Source organism: Macaca fascicularis, chromosome 19, assembly GCF_037993035.2.
Source record: "Macaca fascicularis isolate 582-1 chromosome 19, T2T-MFA8v1.1".
In the NCBI taxonomy this organism is placed as follows: domain Eukaryota; kingdom Metazoa; phylum Chordata; class Mammalia; order Primates; family Cercopithecidae; genus Macaca; species Macaca fascicularis.
This window is the reverse complement of record NC_088393.1, coordinates 57,471,854-57,491,623: the sequence shown is the minus strand read 5'-3', so window position 1 is coordinate 57,491,623 and position 19,770 is coordinate 57,471,854. Positions and strand designations below refer to the sequence as shown.

The following is a 19,770-nucleotide window of genomic DNA, read 5'->3' as shown; positions in this document are numbered from 1 at the left end:
CTGCTCCAGTGATTCAGATGGTCAGACAGTGGCCAAGAATTCCTCAAAATGCCTGGCACGGCAGTTATCCAGTAAACATTTGTAAAAGTTATGAATTAAAAATACATGAGCACAGTAGCTCAACGCCTGTAATCCCAGAGTACAGTAGCTCAACGCCTGTAATCCCAGAACTTTGGGAGGCTGAGGCAGGTGGATCACCTAAGGTCAAGAGTTCCAGACCAGCCTGACCAACATGGTGAAACTCCCGTCTCTACTAAACATACAAAATTAGCCAGGTGTGGTGGCGCATGGCTGTAATCCCAGCTACTGGGGAGGCTGAGGCAGGAGAATCGCTTGAACCTGGGAAGCGGAGGTTGTGGTGAACCGAGATCAAGCCACTGTACTCCAGCCTGGCAGCCTGGCTGCCAGAACAGGCTGGGCGCAGTGGCTCACACCTGTAATCCCAGCACTTTGGGAGGCAGAGGCGGGTGGATCACCAGGTCAGAAGATCGAGACTATCCTGGCTAACATGGTGAAACCCCATCTCTACTAAAAATACAAAAAATTTTCCAGGTGTGGTGGCAGGCACCTGTAGTCCCAGCTACTTGGGAGGCTGAGGCAGAATGGTGTGAACCCAAGAGGTGGAGCTTGCAGTGAGCCAAGATCACGCCACTGCACTTCAGCCTGGGCAAACAGAGCAAGACTCCGTCAAAAAAAAAAAAAAGAAAGAAAGAAAAAGAAAATACATGACCTGATGTATAAAACTGGCAGGTTCCCCCGTGGCAGCATGTTACCTGTAGGAGAGATCTGAGCCTCAGCGGCCATTCAGTCCCCTGATTTATTCCCTTACCTCCCCTGCCTGAAAAATGATGAGAACACACTGATTCGGGCCCAAACTCGTGTTATATTATCGAGGTGGAAAAGAGCCATATGTATTAGGAGGGGAAACTGAGGCAGACCACAGGACGGGGCTCCAGAGGGAGGACAACAGGGCCCAGGACCCCTTCTGGAGGCTCAGAGATGCCAGTGTTCCAGGAGGTCTCACAGCATGAAAGGGGCCTGACTACATTCGCTTTTAGCAGTCGGAATGGCAGATGGTCAGGCAGTGGCTGGGATCACATTTATATCCTTCGAATCAGCATCCTGGGCCTCCCCCGGGGTGGGCAGGAGGGACCCGGTGTCATCTCCACGGAGGGAGATCCAAGGGGCTGTGGAGAGAGAGGGGGAGGTCATCAGAATCTCTGAGGTACTCTGGGTCTGACTGGCATCCCCCATTTCTGTGTGTGTCTCACACACACTCCCTCAGTCTCTAACCCCTTCCTTCTGGGCCTGTCTCCCCTTCTCCCAATTTTCCATCCCCCCTCTTTCTACATCTTTGCCTCCCTCCTCGGGGTCTCTGTCTCCCCCTTCCTCTGTCCCCTCTCTGTGCCTCTGTTCCCCCGTCTCTGGGTTTCTGTCTCCACTTCTCTCTGGTCTCTGTCCTCCTCTCTTTGGGTCTGTCCCCACACCAGGTCTCTCCTCCCAGGTCTGTGTGCCCCTCTCTTGGGGTCTCTGTCCCTCTCTCCAAGGCTCTTCCTCCCGCTGCCCACACCTGGCAGCCCACTCCTCATCCTTCTCCACAACAGAGCTCCTCCTACAGCCGCTGCCGTGAGTAGCAAGACACCGATGACGATTCCCACCACGAGCACCGAGGACTTGGCTGGAGTTTCTGCAGCCAGAGAACGCTGTGAGATGTGGAGCAGCCCGTCCACCCCCACCCAGTCAGGACACAGCACTGGGGGGTCCCAGTCCCTCCCAGCCTTGGAGATCCCAGCACCAAGTGTCTGATGGACAGAGGCAAGGCCAGGCGGGCGATCTCGGCAGGGTGCCCCCAGGCTGGATGTAAGAACCAGCCACAGCACGAGCGGCCGCCGTGGTCACACTGGCAATGGACCAGCAGCGGCAGGGTGGGGCTGTCCCGGCGCAGCGGGGAGAGGCAGGCAGAGCAGTGGGAAGTCAGCCTCATGGGCCCCGGCAGTAGCAAGGCAGCAAGTGGTCAGTCTTGGTGAGGACGGGCATAGCAGACAACGAATGGTCAGATTCCAGGAAGACCTGCAGCCGCAGCAGCAGCAGGATGGAAGACGGTCAGACTCAGGGAGGACTGGCCATGGTGGTTAACAGCTCTTCAGACTCAGTGAGGCCAGAAGCAGCAGGACGGAAGGCAGTCGGCCTTGGGAAGGACAAGGCATCAGGCTTTGGGGGCACTGAAAGGCGCGAGGCACAAGGCAGTCAGATTCAAGGAGATGGCAGCAGCGGGGAGGAAGGTCAGACTCAGGAAGGACCGGCGCAGCAGTGAGACAAGGCAACGGGAAACCAGGAGCATCAGCACCGGGCGGGGCCTCACCCAGCTCCACCCTGAGGGGCTGCGCCAGCCCCGCGTGCTGCACGATGCAGCAGTAGTGGTGCTCATCGCCACTTTTGACTGTTAGTGACGACGAGGCGTGGAAGGAGCCGTCACTGTTGGGGCCGAAGTCGCCCTGTCCGGTGCCAGCGGCCATCCCATTCCGCAGGAACCGCAGTTGCAGTTCCGGAGGGTAGAAGGAGAAGGCGCTGCAGGTAAGCACGGAAAAGCCAGGGTTGCCGGGTCGGGCCTTCAGGCGCATGGAGGGGGGCTCTGCAGGAAACCAGGCAGACAGGTCTAAGCCCCGAGCCCACCACTCCCAGGGCCAGGGCTGGGTAATGACAGAAAGAGGCCTCCATGTTTGCAATGTGCTAACCCCGGATAATGTGGTGGTAAAAGAGGAGGCGCTTCCCAGGTGACAGAGACTGAACCTATCCACCCTGAAGGTGTCCCCTCAAGATGTCACCTCCCTGGGCTGGGAATGGTGGCTCACGCCTGTAATCCCAACACTTTGGGAGGCCAAAGTGGGTGGATCACCTGGGGTCAGGAGTTTGAGACCAGACTGGCCAACGTGGTGAAACCCCATCTCTACTAAAAATACAAAAATTAGCTGGGCACCTGTAGTCCCAGCTACTCAGGAGGCTGAGGCAGGAGAATCGCTTGAACCTGGAAGGCAGAGGTTGCAGTGAGCTGGGATCGCGCCACTGCACTCCAGCCTGAGTGACAGAGCGAGACCCCGTCTTGGGGAAAGGAAAAAAAAAAGATAGAGGATAATTATGAAAAATTCCATACTAACACATTTGAAAATTTAGATGAACTGAACACATTCTTGATAAATACAACCTTCTAAACTGACACAAGAGGAAATTTAAAATGTCAGCAGTCCTGTAAGTTTTTTTTTTTTTTTTTGAGACGGAGTCTCCCTCTGTCACCCAGGCTGGAGTGCAGTGGCCGGATCTCAGCTCACTGCAAGCTCCGCCTCCCGGGTTCACGCCATTCTCCGGCCTCAGCCTCCCGAGTAGCTGGGACTACAGGCGCCCGCCACCTCGCCTGGCTAGTTTTTTTTTTTTTGTATTTCTTAATAGAGACGGGGTTTCACCGTGTTAGCCAGGATGGTCTCGATCTCCTGACCTCGTGATCCGCCCGTCTCGGCCTCCCAAAGTGCTGGGATTACAGGCTTGAGCCACCGCGCCTGGCCCATTTTTTTTTTTTTTTTTGAGACGGAGTCTCGCTCTGTCGTCCAGGCTGGTGTGCAGTGGCAGGATCTCTGCTCACTGCAAGCTCCGCCTCCCAGGTTTAGGCCATTCTCCTGCTTCAGCCTCCCGAGTAGCTGCAACTACAGGCGCCCGTCACCACGCCGATAGTTTTTTGTATTTTTAGTAGAGATGGGGTTTCACCATCTTAGCCAGGATGTTGGTCTCAATCTCCTGACCTCGTGATCTGCCCGCCTCAGCCTCCCAAAGTGCTGGGATTACAGGCATGAGCCACCACGCCCGGCCTTTTTTTTTTTTTTTTTTTTTTTTTCTGAGATAGAGTCTTGCTCTGTCACCCACGCATGATCTCAGCTCACTGCAACCCCTGCCTCCTGGGTTCAAGTGTTTCTTCTCTCTCAGTCTCCCGAGTAGCTGGGACTACAGGTGCACACACCACCACACCAGGTAATTTTGTTTTTAGTAGAGACAGGGTCTCACCATATTGGCCAAGCTGGTCTCAAATTCCTGACATTGTGATCTACCCACTTCAGCCTCTCAAAGTGTTGGGATTACAGGCGTGATGCACCGTGCCCGGCCTATTTAAAATGTTTAATCCACCGGGCGCGGTGGCTCACGCCTGTAATCCCAGCACTTTGGGAGGCCGAGACGGGCGGATCACAAGGTCAGGAGATCGAGACCACGGTGAAACCCCGTCTCTACTAAAAATACAAAAAATTAGCCGGGCACGGTTGTGGGCGCCTGTAGTCCCGGCTACTCGGGAGGCTGAGGCAGGAGAATGGCGTGAACCCGGGAGGCGGAGCTTGCAGTGAGCCGAGATCGCGCCACTGCACTCCAGCCTGGGCGACAGAGCGAGACTCCGTCTCAAAAATAAATAAATAAATAAAATGTTTAATCCATAGTTTAAAACTTTCCGAAAACTGGCCGGGCGCGGTGGCTCAAGCCTGTAATCCCAGCACTTTGGGAGGCCGAGACGGGCGGATCACGAGGTCAGGAGTTCGAGACCATCCTGGCTAACACAGTGAAACTCCGTCTCTACTAAAAAATACAAAAAACTAGCCAGGCGAGGTGGTGGGCGCCTGTAGTCCCGGCTACTCGGGAGGCTGAGGCAGGAGAATGGCGTAAAAACCCGGGAGGCGGAGCTTGCAGTGAGCTGAGATCGGCCACTGCACTCCAGCCTGGGCGACATAGCGAGACTCCGTCTCAAAAAAAAAAAAAAAAAAAAAAAACTTTCCGAAAACTAAAATTCCAGGTCTGGAAGACATCAATTAGTGAATTCTTCCAATGTAGAAATGATTCTACTCCTACGCAAACTCTTCAGGCAATAAAACAGAGGAAACACTCTCCCAGCATATTTTATGAGGTCAGCATCATCTTGACAACAAAGGACATTATAAGAAAGAGAACTTAAGGCCAATGTCTCTCATAAAAATAGATTCAGGATGGGTGCAGTAGCTCACACCTGGAATCCCAGCATTTTGGGAGGCCAAGGTGGGCGGATCAGGAGGTCAGGAGATCAAGACCATCCTGGCTAACACAGTGAAACTCCATCTCTACTAAAAATACAAAAAAATGAGCCGGGTGTGGTGGCGGGCGCCTGTAGTACCAGCTACTCGGGAGGCTGAGGCAGGAGAATGGCGTGAACGCGGGAGTCGGAGCTTGCAGTAAGCCGAGATCACACCACTACTCTCCAGCCTGGGCGACAGAGTGCGACTCCATCTCAAAAAAGAAAAAAAAAAAAAAAAAAGCTACATCAAATCAAGAGTGAGGTACTGACACTAAGTCCAATAATCAGCAGAATAGGAGAGGGTCAGAAGCAGATCCACACCTTACACACAAAACACACTCCCCTGCAGTCCAGTGAGGGAGAGGGGATGATGGTCTAGCAACAAATGATGCTGGCTGGACATATGAACCTCAACTCCTACCCTCATCATAACAGGCAATTAACTCAAAATCAATGGTATCACTAAATGTGGAAGCTATTCATCAACTAAGCTTCTAGAAGACATAGGTGAATACCTTTCTCGGAGGAAAGATTCCTTAAAGAGAATACACAACAAAGCTACAGAATCAAAGATAAAATTGAGCTTTATAAATTAAAATTTATAAACTTGGGGCCAGGCACAGTGGCTCACACCTGTAATCCCAGCACTTTGGGAGGCTGAGGTGGGTGGGTCACAAGGTGAGGAGTTCAAGACCAGCTTAGCCAATATGGTGAAACCCCATCTCTACTAAAAATACATAAAATTAGCTGGGCATGATGGCAGGCGCCTGTAGTCCCAGTTACTCAGGAGGCTGAGACAGGAGAACCACTTGAACTCGGAATGCGAAGGTTGCAGTGGGCAGAGGTTGCACCATTGCATTCCAGCCCGGGCGACAGAGCAAGACTCCGTCTAAAAAAAAAAAAAAAAAAAAAGGCTGGGCGCGGTGGCTCACGCCTGTAATCCCAGCACTTTGGGAGGCCGAGGCGGGCGGATCACAAGGTCAGGAGATCGAGACCATCCTGGCTAACTCGGTGAAACCCCGTCTCTACTAAAAATACAAAAAACTAACCGAGCGTGGTGGCTGGCGCCTGTAGTCCCAGCTACTCGGGAGGCTGAGGCAGGAGAATGGCGGGAACCCGGGAGGCGGAGCTTGCAGTGAGCGGAGGAGATCGCGCCACTTGCACTCCAGCCTGGGCGAGAGCGAGACTCCGTCTCAAAAAAACAAAAAAACAAAAAAAAAACCAAAACAAACAAACAAACAAAATTCATAAACTTTATAAAATGTATAAATTGAAATAGATAAACTGAACTTCACCAAAATTAAGAATTTTTGTTCATCCAAAGGTTTCGTTAAGGGAGTGAAAAAAGGTTGGGTGCAGTGGTCTCACGCCTGTAATCCCAGCACTTCGGGAAGCTGAGGCAGGAGGATCACTGGAAGCCAGGAGTTCAAGACCAGCCTGGGCGACATGGAGAAACCCGTCTCTGAAAAATTTTAAAAATTAACTACGTGTGGGGGTACACACCTGTGGCCCCATCCCTTCAGGGAGGCTGAGGTAGGAAGATCGCCTGAGCTTGGGAGGTTGAGGCTGCAGTGAACTCTAATCCCGCTACTGCACTCCAGTCTAGGCAACAGTGCAAGTGCCTGTCTCAAAGAAAAAAAAAAAAAAAAAAAGCGGGTGCGGTGGCTCATACCTGCAATCCCAGCACCTTGGGAAGTCAAGGCAGAAAGATCCCTGATGCCCAGGATTTCTATTTTTTGGTTTTTTTTTGAGATGAAATCTCTTTCTGTGGCCCAGGCTGGAGGGCAGTGGCACGATCTCGGCTCACTGCAACCTCTGCCTCCCGGGTTTAAGCAGTTCTCCTGCCTCAGCCTATCAAGTAGCTGGGATTACAGGCGCCCACCACCACACCCGGCTAATTTTTGTATTTTTAGTAGAGACAGGGTTTCACCATATTGGCCAGGCTGGTCTTGAACTCCTGACCTTGTGATCCGCCTGCCTCAGCCTCCCAAAGTGCTGGGATTATAGGCATGAGCCACCAGGCCCGGCCAAACCCAAGACTGCTAGGCCAGCCTGGGCAACAAAGTAATACCCCATCTCTACAAAAAAATAGAAAATGTTAGCCAGGCATGGTGGCGTGTGCCTGTAGTCCCTGCTACTTGGAAGGCTGAGGCGGGAGGACTGCTTAAGCTTGGGAGTCCAAGGCTACATGGAGCTATGACAATGTCACTGCACTCCACTTCAGTCTGGGTGACAGAGCAAGATCCCAGCTAAAAAAGAAAAAAAAAAAAAAAGGCAAAGATTTCAGCAACTGCCTAGGGCTGGGCATTACTGCCCAAGTTCCCTTCGGGGAGGGTAGATCTGGACAATCGTGGGTCTTGGCTGGGATCGTGGTTTTGGTTGCTCAGCAGAAAACATTTGCTGCTTGAGGAAAGCCTAGCAGCTTCTCTCTCCTGGAGCTGCCTCTCTGGCAAGTTGGCAGAATTTGCTGCACAGTCAAGTGGAAGGGAGGGCCAGGCTGACCGCCATCAGCAGTTCTGGCTTCTGCTTTATGTTTACTATTCTTTTCAGCAAATCTGTATCTTCCTGTGTCGCGCTCAAAGCCGCGTGCCTTTAGCCTCCAAGGTAGCTCCAATATAGACTAAATCCAAGCACAGAAAATCTGTCTGGCCTTTGGTTCTGTTTTTGTTTTTTTGTTTTTTTTTTTTTTTGAGACGGAGTCTCGCTGTGTCTCCCAGGCTGGAGTGCAGTGGCGTGATCTCGGCTCACTGCAAGCTCCACCTCCCGGGTTCACGCCATTCTCCCGCCTCAGCCTCCCAAGTAGCTGAGACTACAGGCGCCCGCCACCATGCCCGGCTAGTTTTTTGTATTTTTAGTAGAGACGGGGTTTCACCATGTTAGCCAGGATAGTCTCGATCTCCTGACCTCGTGATCCACCCGCCTCGGCCTCCCAAAGTGCTGGGATTACAGGCTTGAGCCACCGCGCCCGGCCTGGTTCTGTTTAACAAAATACCAAACCAGGCCAGGCATGGTGGCTCACATCTGTAATCCCAGCACTCTGCGAGGCTGAGGCAGGCGGATCACCTGATGTCAGGAGTTCGAGACCAGCTTCGCCAACATGGTGAAACCCCGTCTCTACTAAAAATATAAAAATTAGCTGTGCATGGTGGCGCATGCCTGTAGTCCCAGCTACCCTGGAGGCTGAGGCAGGAGGATTACTTGAATCTAGGAGGCAGAGGTTGCAGTGAGCCGAGTTCATGCCATTGTATTACAGCCTGGGCAATAAGAGTGAAACTCCATCTCTCTAAAAAAAAAGAAATCCATCCTGGCCAACATGGTGAAACCCCGTCTCTACTAAAAATACAAAAAGTAGCTGGGTGTGGTAGTGTGCACCTGTAATTCCAGCGACTAAGGAGGCTGAGGCAGGAGGATCACTTGAACCTGAGGGGTGGAGGTTGCAGTCAACCGAGATCATGCCCACTGCACTCCAGCCTGGTGACAGAGGCAGACTCCCTCTCAAAAAAAAAAAAAAAAAGGCCAGGCGCGCTGGCTCATGCCTGTAATCCCAGCATTTTGGGAGGCCGAGGCAGGTGGATCACAAGGTCAGGAGTTCAAGACCAGCCTGACCAACATGGTGAAACCCCATCTCTACCAAAAAAATACAAAAATTAGCCGGGCATAGTGGCATGCGCCTGTAATCCCAGCTACTCAGGAGGCTGAGGCAGGAGAATCGCCTGAACCTGGAAAGCAGAGGTTGCAGTGAGCCGAGATCACACCACTGCACTCCAACCTGGGCGACAGAGCAAGACTCCATCTCAAAAATAAATAAATAAATAAATAAAAAAGATTAAGGCAGTGGCCATGGCTGTCCGCTAAAAGCATCAGGAGAAAACCTGACAGAGAACTTTGTAACACCCGAATCCAGTGGTCCGCAGAACAGCACAGAAGTGAGCAGATATTTGCAGCCTATGCACATAGACATAACCACCAACTACCCAGAAAGTTGTTTTTTTTTTTTTTTTTTTTTTTTTGAGACGGAGTCTCGCCCTGTCGCCCAGGCTGGAGTGCAGTGGCGCGATCTCCACTCACTGCAAGCTCCGCCTCCTGGGTTCAAGCCATTCTCCTGCCTCAGCCTCCAGTATAGCTGGGACTACAGGCGCCCGCCACCTCGCCCAGCTAATTTTTGTATTTTTTTAGTAGAGACGGGGTTTCACCGTGTTAGCCAGGATGGTCTCGATCTCCTGACCTTGTGATCCGCCCGTCTCGGCCTCCCAAAGTGCTGGGATTACAGGCGCCCGGCTGAAAGTTTTCTTGCCATAAAAACTGAACCAGAATCTGATCAAGCTTGCAGATCGAGCTGCTCCTTTAAAGAAGAGAAGGAGGACTATGTCCAGCAACATCAGAGGATGCAAAGGGTAAAATCCAGTCTGAGGGAAACTCAATAGGACATAAACGGACTTTCTTCAAACCACAATTACGAGGGGAAAAAAAAAAAAAGAAAATGGGAAACCTGTAAATCAAAAGACACTCAAGATCACAAGTAACTCAAATTACCTCAAAATGAATCACAGACCTAACTATAAAATGCAAAACTTTAAAACTCTTAAAATACACAGGAGAAGATCTAGCTGATTTTGGGTTTAGTGCTTACTTCTGAGATAAGACACCAAAAGCATAATCCATGATTAAAAAAAAAAAAAAAGAATAAACTATTTTATCGAAGTTAAAAACTTTTTCTTTCTGAAAGGCACAGTTAAAACAATGAAAAGACAACTTAGAGAGTGTAAGGAATATTTGCAAAACACCTATCTGATAAAAAATTGGAATCCAGCCGGGCACAGTAGCTCACGCCTGTAATCTCAGCACTTTGGGAGGCCGAGGTAGGCGGATCATGAGGTCAGGAGTTCAAGACCAGCCTGACCAACATGGTGAAACCTTGTCTCTACTAAAAATACAAAAATTATGGCCAGGCACAGTGGCTTATGCCTGTAATTCCAGCACTTTGGGAGGCCGAGGAGGGCGGATCACGAGTCAAGAGATCGAGACCATCCTGGCTAACATGTGAAACCCCATCTCTACTAAAAATACAAAAATTAGCCAGGCGTGGTGGCAGGCGCCTGTAATCCCAGCTACTCAGGAGGCTGAGGCAGGAGAATCGCTTGAACCCGGGAGGTGGAGGTTGCAGTGAGCTGAGATGGCACCACTGCCCTCCAGCCTGGGCGAGAGAGCGAGACTCCGTCTCCAAAAAAAAAAAAAAGAAAACAAAAATACGGCTGAGCGCGGTGGCTCATGCCTGTAATCCCAACACTTTGGGAGGCCGAGGGAGGTGGATCACCTGGGGTCGGGAGTTCAAAACCTGCCTGGCCAACATGGTGAAACTCTGTCTCTATTAAAGATACAAAAAATAGCCAGGCATGGTGGTGTGCGCCTGTAATCCCAGCTACTTGGGAGGCTGAGGCAGGAGAATTGCTTGGACCCGGGAGGCAGAAGTTGCAATGAGCCGAGATCGTGCCTCTGCACTCCAGTCTGGGCGACAGAGTAAGACTTCGTCTCAAAAAACAAACAAACAAAAAAATAGCTAGGCCTGATGGCGTACACCTGTGGTCCTAGCTACCGGTGAGGCTCAAGTGGGAGAATTACTTGAGCTCAGGAGGTTCCGGCTGCAGTGAGCTATGATTGCACCACTGGACTCCAGTCTGGCAACAGAGCAAGACCCTGTCTCAATTTAAAAAAAAAAAGAAGGCCGGGCGCGGTGGCTCACGCCTGTAATCCCAGCACTTTGGAAGGCCGAGGCGGGCGGATCACAAGGTCAGGAGATCGAGACCATGGTGAAACCCCATCTCTACTAAAAATAGAAAAAATTAGCCGGGCGCAGTGGCGGGCGCCTGTAGTCCCAGCTACTCGGGAGGCTGAGGCCGGAGAATGGCGTGAACCCGGGAGGCGGAGCTTGTAGTGAGCCGAGATTGCGCCACTGCACTCCAGCCTGGGCGACAGAGCGAGACTCCGTCTCAAAAAAAAAAAAAAAAAAAGAAAGAAAGAAAAATTCAACAATCAGAAAAAGACACTGAAAAGACAACAAAATGTGTGGACCTTGCTGGATGCTGATTCAAACTTTAAAAAACATTTACAGGCCGGGCGCCGTGGCTCACGCCTGTAATCCCAGCACTTTGGGAGGCCGAGACGGGGAGATCACGAGGTCAGGAGATCGAGACCATCCTGGCTAACACGGTGAAACCCCGTCTCTACTAAAAAATACAAAAAACTAGCCGGGCAAGGTGGCAGGCGCCTGTAGTCTCAGCTACTCAGGAGGCTGAGGCAGGAGAATGGCGTAAACCTGGGAGGCAGAGCTTGCAGTGAGCTGAGATGCGGCCACTGCACTCCAGCCTGGGTGACAGAGAAAGAGACTGTCCCAAAAAAAAAAAAAAAAAAAAATTTACAGTCAGGAAAATGTGAACAAAAACTAGACATCTGATGCCATTAAGGAGTTACAGTTAATTGATCGTAGGTGTGATAATGGTTTTGGTATTAATTTTTTTTACATGCCCTTACCTAGTAGAGTTACATACTAAAGTACTTATCAACAAAACACTCTGGCTGGGCACCGTGACTCTTGCACTTTGGGAGGCCAAGGAGGGTGGATCACTTGAAGTGGAGGGTAGCTGGGATTACAAGCGCCCACCACCGCACCTGGCTAATTTTTGTATTTTTAGTAGAGATGGGGTTTCACTATGTCGGCCAGGCTTATCTCAAACTCCTGTTAAGTGATCTGCCCACCTCAGCCTCCCAAAATGTTGGAATTCAGGCATGAGCCACCGCGTCTGGCCACCATATTTTTTTTCTTTTTGAGACAGGGTCTGGCTCTGTAGTCTGGGCTGGAGTGCAGGATTGCAATCACAGTTCACTACTGCCTCAAACTCCTGAGCTCAAGTGATCCTCCCACCATAGCCTCCCCAGTGGCTGGGACTAGAGGCACATACCACCATGCCAGGCTAATTTTTTGAGTTTTTAGTAGAGATGAGGTCTTGCTATGTTGCCCAGGCTGGTCTTGAACTCCTGGGATGAAGCAATCCACCTGCCTTGGCCTCCCAAAATGCTGTGATTACAGGCATGAGCCACCATGCCTGGTCCTTTTTATACTATTGTGTCTACTTAAGTGTGGTTTGAAACTTTCCCTACTGAGGCCAGGTGTGGTGGCTCACGCCTATAATCCCAGCACTTTGGGAGGCCAAGGTGGGCGGATCACGAGATCAGGTGTTCGAGACCAGCCTGGCCAGCATGGTGAAACCCGTCTCTACTAAAAATACAAAAGTTAGCCAGGCAGGGTGGTGCGTGCCCGTATTCCCAGCTACTCGGGAGGCTGAGGTAGGAGAATTGCTTGACCCTGGGAGGTGGAGGTTGCAGTGAGCCAAGACTGTGCCACTGCACTGCAGCCTGGGCAACAATGCAAAAGTCTGTCTCAAAAAAAAAAAAAAAAAAAAGGCCGGGCACAGTGGCTCATGTCTGTAATCCCAGCACTTTGGGAAGCCGAGGCAGGCGGATGACAAGGTCAAGAGATCAAGACCATCCCGGCCAACATGGTGAAACCCTGTCTCTACTAAAAAAAATACAAAAATTAGCCAGGTATGGTGGTACGTGCCTGTAGTCCCAGCAACTCGGGAGGCTGAGGCAGAAATCACTTGAAGCTGGGAGGCGGAGGTTGCAGTGAGCCGAGATTGCGCCATTGCACTCCAGCCTGGGCGACAAGAGCGAGACTCCATCTCAAAAAAAAGGAAATTTTCCTTACTTAAAAAAGAAAGAAGACGATCAAAGAAAAACTACCTGGTTAAGTCTCAACTTCTCCTTTGTGGCACTTGGAATGAACATCTGTGCAAATCCCCAGCCGATATCTATCTTTGTCCAGCAGCCTGGAAGCCACAGAGGGTGAACGTGTGTCACTTCCCTCTTTGCTCAAGGCCCAGAGCGGCGTCCCAGAGCGGCGTCTGGCAGTGCAAATGCTCTTGGCCAACAGCTGAATGAATGGGGATCTGGGGCCGCTGGGGAGGAAACAGTGAACTCTGCCCTACAGAGCTGAGAGAAGGCTTCTCAGAGGAAGTGATATCCAGCCCCGACCTTGAAGAATAAGGAGGGCTGGAGTATATGCAGAGAGGGGGAAGGGTGGAACAGAGAGGGGCCGGGGGAACTGGATGAACAAATGCTCAGAGGGAGAAGATTGCTCATGTTGGGTGGCTGGAGCCTAGACTCTGACAGCTGTGTAGAGACAAGTGCTGCTGCGTGGGTCTGACGAGGGCATTAAGGCAAGGAAGGCCAAGCACAGTGGTTCACACCTGTCATCCCAGCACCCTGAGAGGCCAAAGTGGGAGAATCACTTGAGGCCAGGAGTTTGAGTCTGGCCTGGGCAGCACAGCGAGATGCCATCTCTACAACAAATTTTAAAAATTAGCCAGTTATGGTCAAATGCCGTGGCTCACGCCTGTAATCCCACCACTTTGGGAGGCTGAGGTGAGTGGATCACTTGAGGTCAACAGTTTGAGACCAGCCTAGCTAACATGACGAAACCCTGTCTCTACTAAAACTACAAAAATTAGCCAGAGATGGTGGATGTGCCTGTAGTGCCAGCTACTCATGAGGCTGCAGCAGGAGAATCGCTTAAACCCAGGAGGCAGAGTGTGCAGCGAGCTGAGATCACGCTGCTGCACACTAGCCTGGGAGGCAGACTGTGCGGAAAACTAAAAAAAAAATTAGCCAGTTATGGTGGTATGCACCTGTAATCTCAGCTATTCAGGAGGCCAAAGCAGTAAGACTGCTTGAGCCTAGGAGTTCAAGACCAGCCTGGGCAACGTAGTGAGACACTGTGTCTATAAAAATTAAAGTCAGCCAGGTGTGACGATGCTGTGGTCGCAGCTACTTGGGAGGCTGACGTGGGAGGATTGCTTGAGCCTGGGAGGTTCAGGCTGCAGTGAGCCGAGATTGTGCCACCACACTCCAGCCTGGGGTGACAGAGAATCTGTCTCAAAAAAAAAAAAAAAGACAGCCAGGTGCGATGGCTCACGCTTGTAATCCCAGCACTTTGGGAGGCTGAGACGGGCGGATCACCTGCGGTTGGGAATTTGAGACCAGCCTGACCAGCATGAAGAAACCCCGCCTCTACTAAAAATACAAAATTAGCCAGGCATGGTGATGCATGCCTGTAATCCAGTTACTAGGGAGGCTGAGGCAGGAGAATCACTTGAACCCGGGAGGCGGAGGTTACAGTGAGCCGAGATCACACCATTGCACTCCAGCCTGGGCAACAAGAGTGAAACTTCGTCTCAACAAAAAAAGGCAAGGAAGCCAAGAGTTTGTCTTGGGGGGCGCTGGGGAGCCATGGGAGGGCTGAATGTAGAAGAACCCCTGAGGAATGGGCAGAGCGTGGGCTGCAGTGGGAGGCTGACTGAGGGTCCTGACAGGGGAACTGAGGCAGGTGGGCGTGATGGCAGAGAGGACAGAACAGCCTGTGGCTGCAGATCCGGCTCACCCTTCCACTCCAGGTTTCCACGGCCCCTCTCCAGGTGCTCCCGCAGCCGGTGTGGGCAGGAGAATAGCAGGAAGGTGAGCTCCTTGTTGGCCGCCTTGTCCTGCTGCTGCCACCGCTGACTGATAGCCAGGGCCTCGGGCCAGTCCCCACCCCAGGTGCCCTGCTTGAGGTCGAAATTCATGAACTCCTCGCCGTTCAGGGCGAACTTGGCGGTGGGCACCGAGGTGTTGTCAGGGCTCAGTTCACAGCCCAGCAGGCCCTGCAGAGTGTAGGGGCCTGGGGCGCCCACACACATGTAAGTGGGGCCCAGGAGCATGGACCCAGCCCCTTGCCCCTCCGGATTCGAATCTCACCTTTTCCCCCCAAAGCTTTGAAAGCTTCCAGAAAGAGCTTCTCCTTGATCCTCAGATCTGTGGTCTCTTTCTCCCAATACCAGGACACTTGGTTTTCCCAGACCCAAGCTCCACAGGGCTCCGCCTGGCCCCTCAGGCTGTCGTAGCTCAGGTACTGCTGCGGGCCCAGCCAGCCGGACACCCAGAAGGCAGGCGTCCCCGGGGCAGGCGAGGACACCGCGGTGAGGTGGTACAGGAGGGAGAGGTGGCTTTCTGCAGACAGAGACAGAGCTGAAGGGAGAACATGGGCGGGGAACTAGATTGCAGTGGGACAGATATCCAGGGAGGGAGAAGAATCTATTATGGAGAGGGAAGATTCAGAGGGAGGGGACAGAGACCCAGAGAGAAAAAGGGACAGAGACCCAGAGAGAGAGGGAGACAGAGACCCAGAGAGAGAGACAGAGACCCAGAGAGAGAGACAGAGACCCAGAGAGAGAGACAGAGACCCAGAGAGAGAGAGACAGAGACCCAGAGAGAGAGAGACAGAGACCCAGAGAGAGAGAGACAGAGACCCAGAGAGAGAGACAGAGACCCAGAGAGAGAGAGACAGAGACCCAGAGAGAGAGAGACAGAGACCCAGAGAGAGAGGGAGACAGAGACCCAGAGAGAGAGGGAGACAGAGACCCAGAGAGAGAGGGAGACAGAGACCCAGAGAGAGAGACAGAGACCCAGAGAGAGAGAGAGACAGAGACCCAGAGAGAGAGACAGAGACCCAGAGAGAGAGAGACAGAGACCCAGAGAGAGAGACAGAGACCCAGAGAGAGAGAGACAGAGACCCAGAGAGAGAGAGACAGAGACCCAGAGAGAGAGGGAGACAGAGACCCAGAGAGAGAGGGAGACAGAGACCCAGAGAGAGAGACAGAGACCCAGAGAGAGAGAGACAGAGACCCAGAGAGAGAGAGACAGAGACCCAGAGAGAGAGGGAGACAGAGACCCAGAGAGAGAGGGACAGAGACCCAGAGAGAGAGGGAGACAGAGACCCAGAGAGAGGGAGACAGAGACCCAGAGAGAGAGAGAGACAGAGACCCAGAGAGAGAGGGACAGAGACCCAGAGAGAGGGACAGAGACCCAGAGAGAGAGGGAGACAGAGACCCAGAGAGAGAGACAGAGACCCAGAGAGAGAGAGACAGAGACCCAGAGAGAGAGAGACAGAGACCCAGAGAGAGAGGGAGACAGAGACCCAGAGAGAGAGGGAGACAGAGACCCAGAGAGAGAGGGAGACAGAGACCCAGAGAGAGAGACAGAGACCCAGAGAGAGAGACAGAGACCCAGAGAGAGAGAGACAGAGACCCAGAGAGAGAGAGACAGAGACCCAGAGAGAGAGGGAGACAGAGACCCAGAGAGAGAGACAGAGACCCAGAGAGAGAGACAGAGACCCAGAGAGAGAGACAGAGACCCAGAGAGAGAGAGACAGAGACCCAGAGAGAGAGAGAGAGAGACCCAGAGAGAGAGAGAGAGAGAGAGAGAGACCCAGAGAGAGAGAGAGAGAAGGACAGAGACCCAGAGAGAGAGAGAGGGACAGAGACCCAGAGACAGAGACCCAGAGACCCAGAGAGACAGAAAGACAGGGACAGAGACCCAGGGAGAGAAACAGAGACCCAGAGAGGGAGAGAGAGAAAGGGACAGAGACCCAGACAGAGGCCCAGAGAGAGAGAGGGAAACAGAGACACAGAAGCGACAGGTGGTTCTCAGCCTCAGGCCCAGCAGGAGACGCTGAGAAAGTGAACTGAGCGGAGAAGGCAGCGCCCGGGACTCGCGGGGAACTCGGGTCCCGCTGGCTTCGCCCCTGCCTGCCTGGGGCCGCCTCCCACCGCCCGCCTGCAGCAGGGCCCCGGCCCGCAGCGGCCCTCACCTGCGCCCAGGCTCCCGGGCAGGAGAAAGAGCAGGAGCCCCAGCGCCCAGGGCTGAGGCCGCGGGACCCTCATGCTGAGAGGACGACCTGGGGCGGGAGGGGGCACGTGACTCCTCCCGACCCCCGGCCCGCCCCTTCCTCCCGGGGTACCAAGGGCAGGGCCGGGACCAGGACGCCGAGGAGGGGCTCTGCGGGCTCGGTCCAGACTGACAACAATGCCCTCCTCCTACCTGAAGAACTTTCACCCCTGAACTGGATCTCAGTTAGTTAATTAATTACAGAAACTTGATAGGCTGAGAGTCCCGGCCCCGAGCTCGGCCACGCCCCTTCCGTCCCTCAGGCCCCAGCCCCTCCTCCCTCGGACCCAGGAGTCCGGGCCCCCAACCCCTCCACCCTCCGACCGAGGAGTCCGGGCCCCCAACCCCTCCACCCTCCGACCGAGGAGTCCGGGCCCCCAACCCCTCCACCCTCCGACCGAGGAGTCCGGGCCCCCAACTCCTCCTCCCTCCGACCGAGGAGTCCGGGCCCCCAACTCCTCCTCCCTCGGACCCAGGAGTCCGGGCCCCCAACCCCTCCTCCCTCGGACCGAGGAGTCCGGGCCCCCAACCCCTCCACCCTCCGACCGAGGAGTCCGGGCCCCCAACCCCTCCTCCCTCGGACCCAGGAGTCCGGGCCACCAGCCCCTCCACCCTCCGACCGAGGAGTCCGGGCCACCAGCCCCTCCACCCTCCGACCGAGGAGTCCGGGCCACCAGCCCCTCCACCCTCCGACCGAGGAGTCCGGGCCACCAGCCCCTCCACCCTCCGACCGAGGAGTCCGGGCCCCCAACCCCTCCTCCCTCGGACCCAGTGTCCAGACCCCCAGTGCCTCCTCCCTCCGTCCCAGGCGTCCAGGCCCCCAGCCCCTCCTCCCTCAGAACCAGTGTCGACACCCCCAGCCCCTCCTCCCTCAGACGCACTGTCCAGACCCCCAGCCCCTCCTCCCTCAGGCCCAGGGGTCCAGGCCCTTCCCTCCTCCCTCAATCGGGGCCTGGTCGGCTCACGTTCCCTTCAGCCTCGCTCCCTTCCTGCCTGCGGCCCTGGCCGGCTCCTGGCTCCCGTGACTGGAGACCCCAGTTCCTCTCTCACATCCTGTGGGAGGCTGCTGCTCCCTGACTCCAAGAACATCCAGCCCCACCCCCCCCAGTTGCAGGGCACACCCCAGGCCCTAGGCCCAGCCTCTGTTTGTTTCTCAAAACGCTTGTGGTTCTTCTTTTTCCCCTTCTCTGTGGTTCCCGTTTTTTTTATTTTGAGGGTGTCCGCCGCCCAGGGAATTCTTGACAAAGCTGGGAAAGGAACCGGATGCCTTCGAAGTCCACAACTTGGAGGTCTCTGGATCCTCCTCCTACCCTTTTGTATCCCTGTGACCTTCCCTAGCGCTGGCTGTTAATCAAAATCTTATGGAAGCCTCCCTAGTTCCTCCTTCAAGCCCTTCCCCCGACATCCCGTTAGAAAGGTCCTGCAGGTGCTCTTTAATATCCTTCTGCTGGCCGGGCGCAGTGAGTCACGCCTGTAATCCCAGGACGCTGGGAGGCAGAGGCAGGCGGATCACGAGGTCAGGAGTTCAAGACCAGACTGGCTAACACGGTGACACCCCCGTCTCTACTAATAATACAAATATTAGACCGAGCGCGGTGGCTAACGCCTGTAATCCCAGCACTTTGGGAGGCCAAGGCGGGCGGATCACGAGGTCAGGATGATCGACACCATCCTGGCTAACACCGTGAAACCCCATCTCTACTAAAAATACAAAAAATTAGCCCGTCGTGGTGGCGGGCGCCTGTAGTCCCAGCTACTCAGGAGGCTGAAGCAGAAGAATGGGGTGAACTCAGGCGGTGGAGCTTGCAGTGAGCGGAGATCGTGCCACCACCGCACTCCAGCCTGGGAGCGAGACTCCCTCTCAAAAAAAAAAAAAAAATTAACTGGGTGTGGTGGAGCACCTGTAGTCCCAGCTGCTCTGGAGGCTGAATCAGGAGAATTGCTTGAACCCAGGAGGTGGAGGTTGTGTAGCAGGAAGAGCCACAGACAAAACTCCTCAGACACCGGATTAAAGAAGGAAGAGGTTTTTTATACAGCTGGGAGCGTCAGCAGACTCGCGTCTTAAGAGCCAAGCTCCCCGAAAAAGAAATACTTGGCCTTTTTAAAGGCTTACTACTTTAAGGGGTCCACGTGAAAGGGTCGTGATAAATCGAGCAAGTGTGGGAAACGTGACTGGGGGCTACGTGCATCAGCTAACAGAACAAAAAGTTTTACAGTGCTTTTTTTTTTTTCATACAGTGTCTAGGATTTACAGATAACACAAGTAGTTTAGGCCAGGGGTTGATGTTATTATTATTACTTTTTTTTTTTTAACTCCTAGGGCCGGGTGGTGGTGCCAAAGTTGTCTGGCTATTTATCTTACTTTTGTTTCTTTCTCTCTTTCCTCCTGTCTTGTGAACTAGGCAAGATGGGGGGAGGAGGGCAGCAGGAGTAGTAGTGGTCTCCTTCCTTATCCCCCGCTTTGAGCATTTTCACTAATTAGTGGGAGTTCTCACTTTTATTTTTACTTTCTGAGTCTCTTTGCGAGACAGAGCGATAGTTTGTTTTTGTTTTTGTTTTTTTTGAGACAGAGTCTCGCTATGTCGCCCAGGCTGGAGTGCAGTGGCCGGATCTCAGTTCACTGCAAGCTCCGCCTCCCGGGTTTACGCCATTCTCCTGCCTCAGCCTCCCGAGTAGCTGGGACTACAGGCGCCCGCCACCTCACCCGGCTAGTTTTTTGTATTTTTTAGTAGAGACGGGGTTTCACCGGGTTAGCCAGGATGGTCTCGATCTGCTGACCTCGTGATCCGCCCGTCTTGGCCTCCCAAAGTGCTGGGATTACAGGCTTGAGCCACCGCGCCCGGCCAATAGTGTTTTATGTAATACACTTGTGCTGAAGT

The 19,770-nt window shown here is 53.4% G+C and overlaps 1 protein-coding gene across 25 annotated transcripts; it reads right to left on the bottom strand.

The window, feature by feature from the left end:
* Positions 1-863: 863 nt before the first annotated feature.
* On the bottom strand, positions 864-17,946 carry FCGRT (Fc gamma receptor and transporter). Of its 25 annotated transcripts, none has more exons than XR_012427851.1 (9): positions 17,857-17,946; positions 16,815-16,901; positions 14,924-15,193; positions 14,571-14,846; positions 12,875-12,960; positions 6,581-6,699; positions 2,363-2,632; positions 1,571-1,687; positions 864-1,187 (listed from the first exon to the last, which is right to left on the bottom strand). XR_012427851.1 is itself a non-coding variant. In XM_015440956.3 (7 exons), the coding sequence occupies exons 2-7, from the start codon at positions 16,885-16,887 to the stop codon at positions 1,078-1,080; spliced, it is 1,116 nt and encodes a 371-aa protein (XP_015296442.1). In that variant the 5' UTR covers positions 16,888-16,901; positions 17,857-17,946; the 3' UTR covers positions 864-1,077. The 25 variants fall into 25 exon arrangements, 16 of the variants coding, with proteins under 16 accessions (XP_015296442.1, XP_015296443.1, XP_045235934.1 ...); XR_012427852.1 differs by having other exon boundaries at positions 14,924-15,175; XR_012427855.1 differs by lacking the exon at positions 6,581-6,699.
* Between the last annotated feature and the right edge of the window lie 1,824 nt (positions 17,947-19,770).

Excerpts from the sequence above, each read along its gene's own strand:
- FCGRT (XM_015440956.3), bottom strand. The coding sequence starts at position 16,887 with ATGAGGGTCCCGCGGCCTCAGCCCTGGGCGCTGGGGCTCCTGCTCTTT. Across the intron at positions 15,194-16,814 it reads GCCCGGGAGCCTGGGCGCAG|CTCTGTCTCTGTCTGCAGAA; the intron begins GTGAGGGCCGCT and ends TTCTCCCTTCAG. Across the intron at positions 2,633-14,570 it reads TGGAAACCTGGAGTGGAAGG|AGCCCCCCTCCATGCGCCTG; the intron begins GTGAGCCGGATC and ends GGTTTCCTGCAG.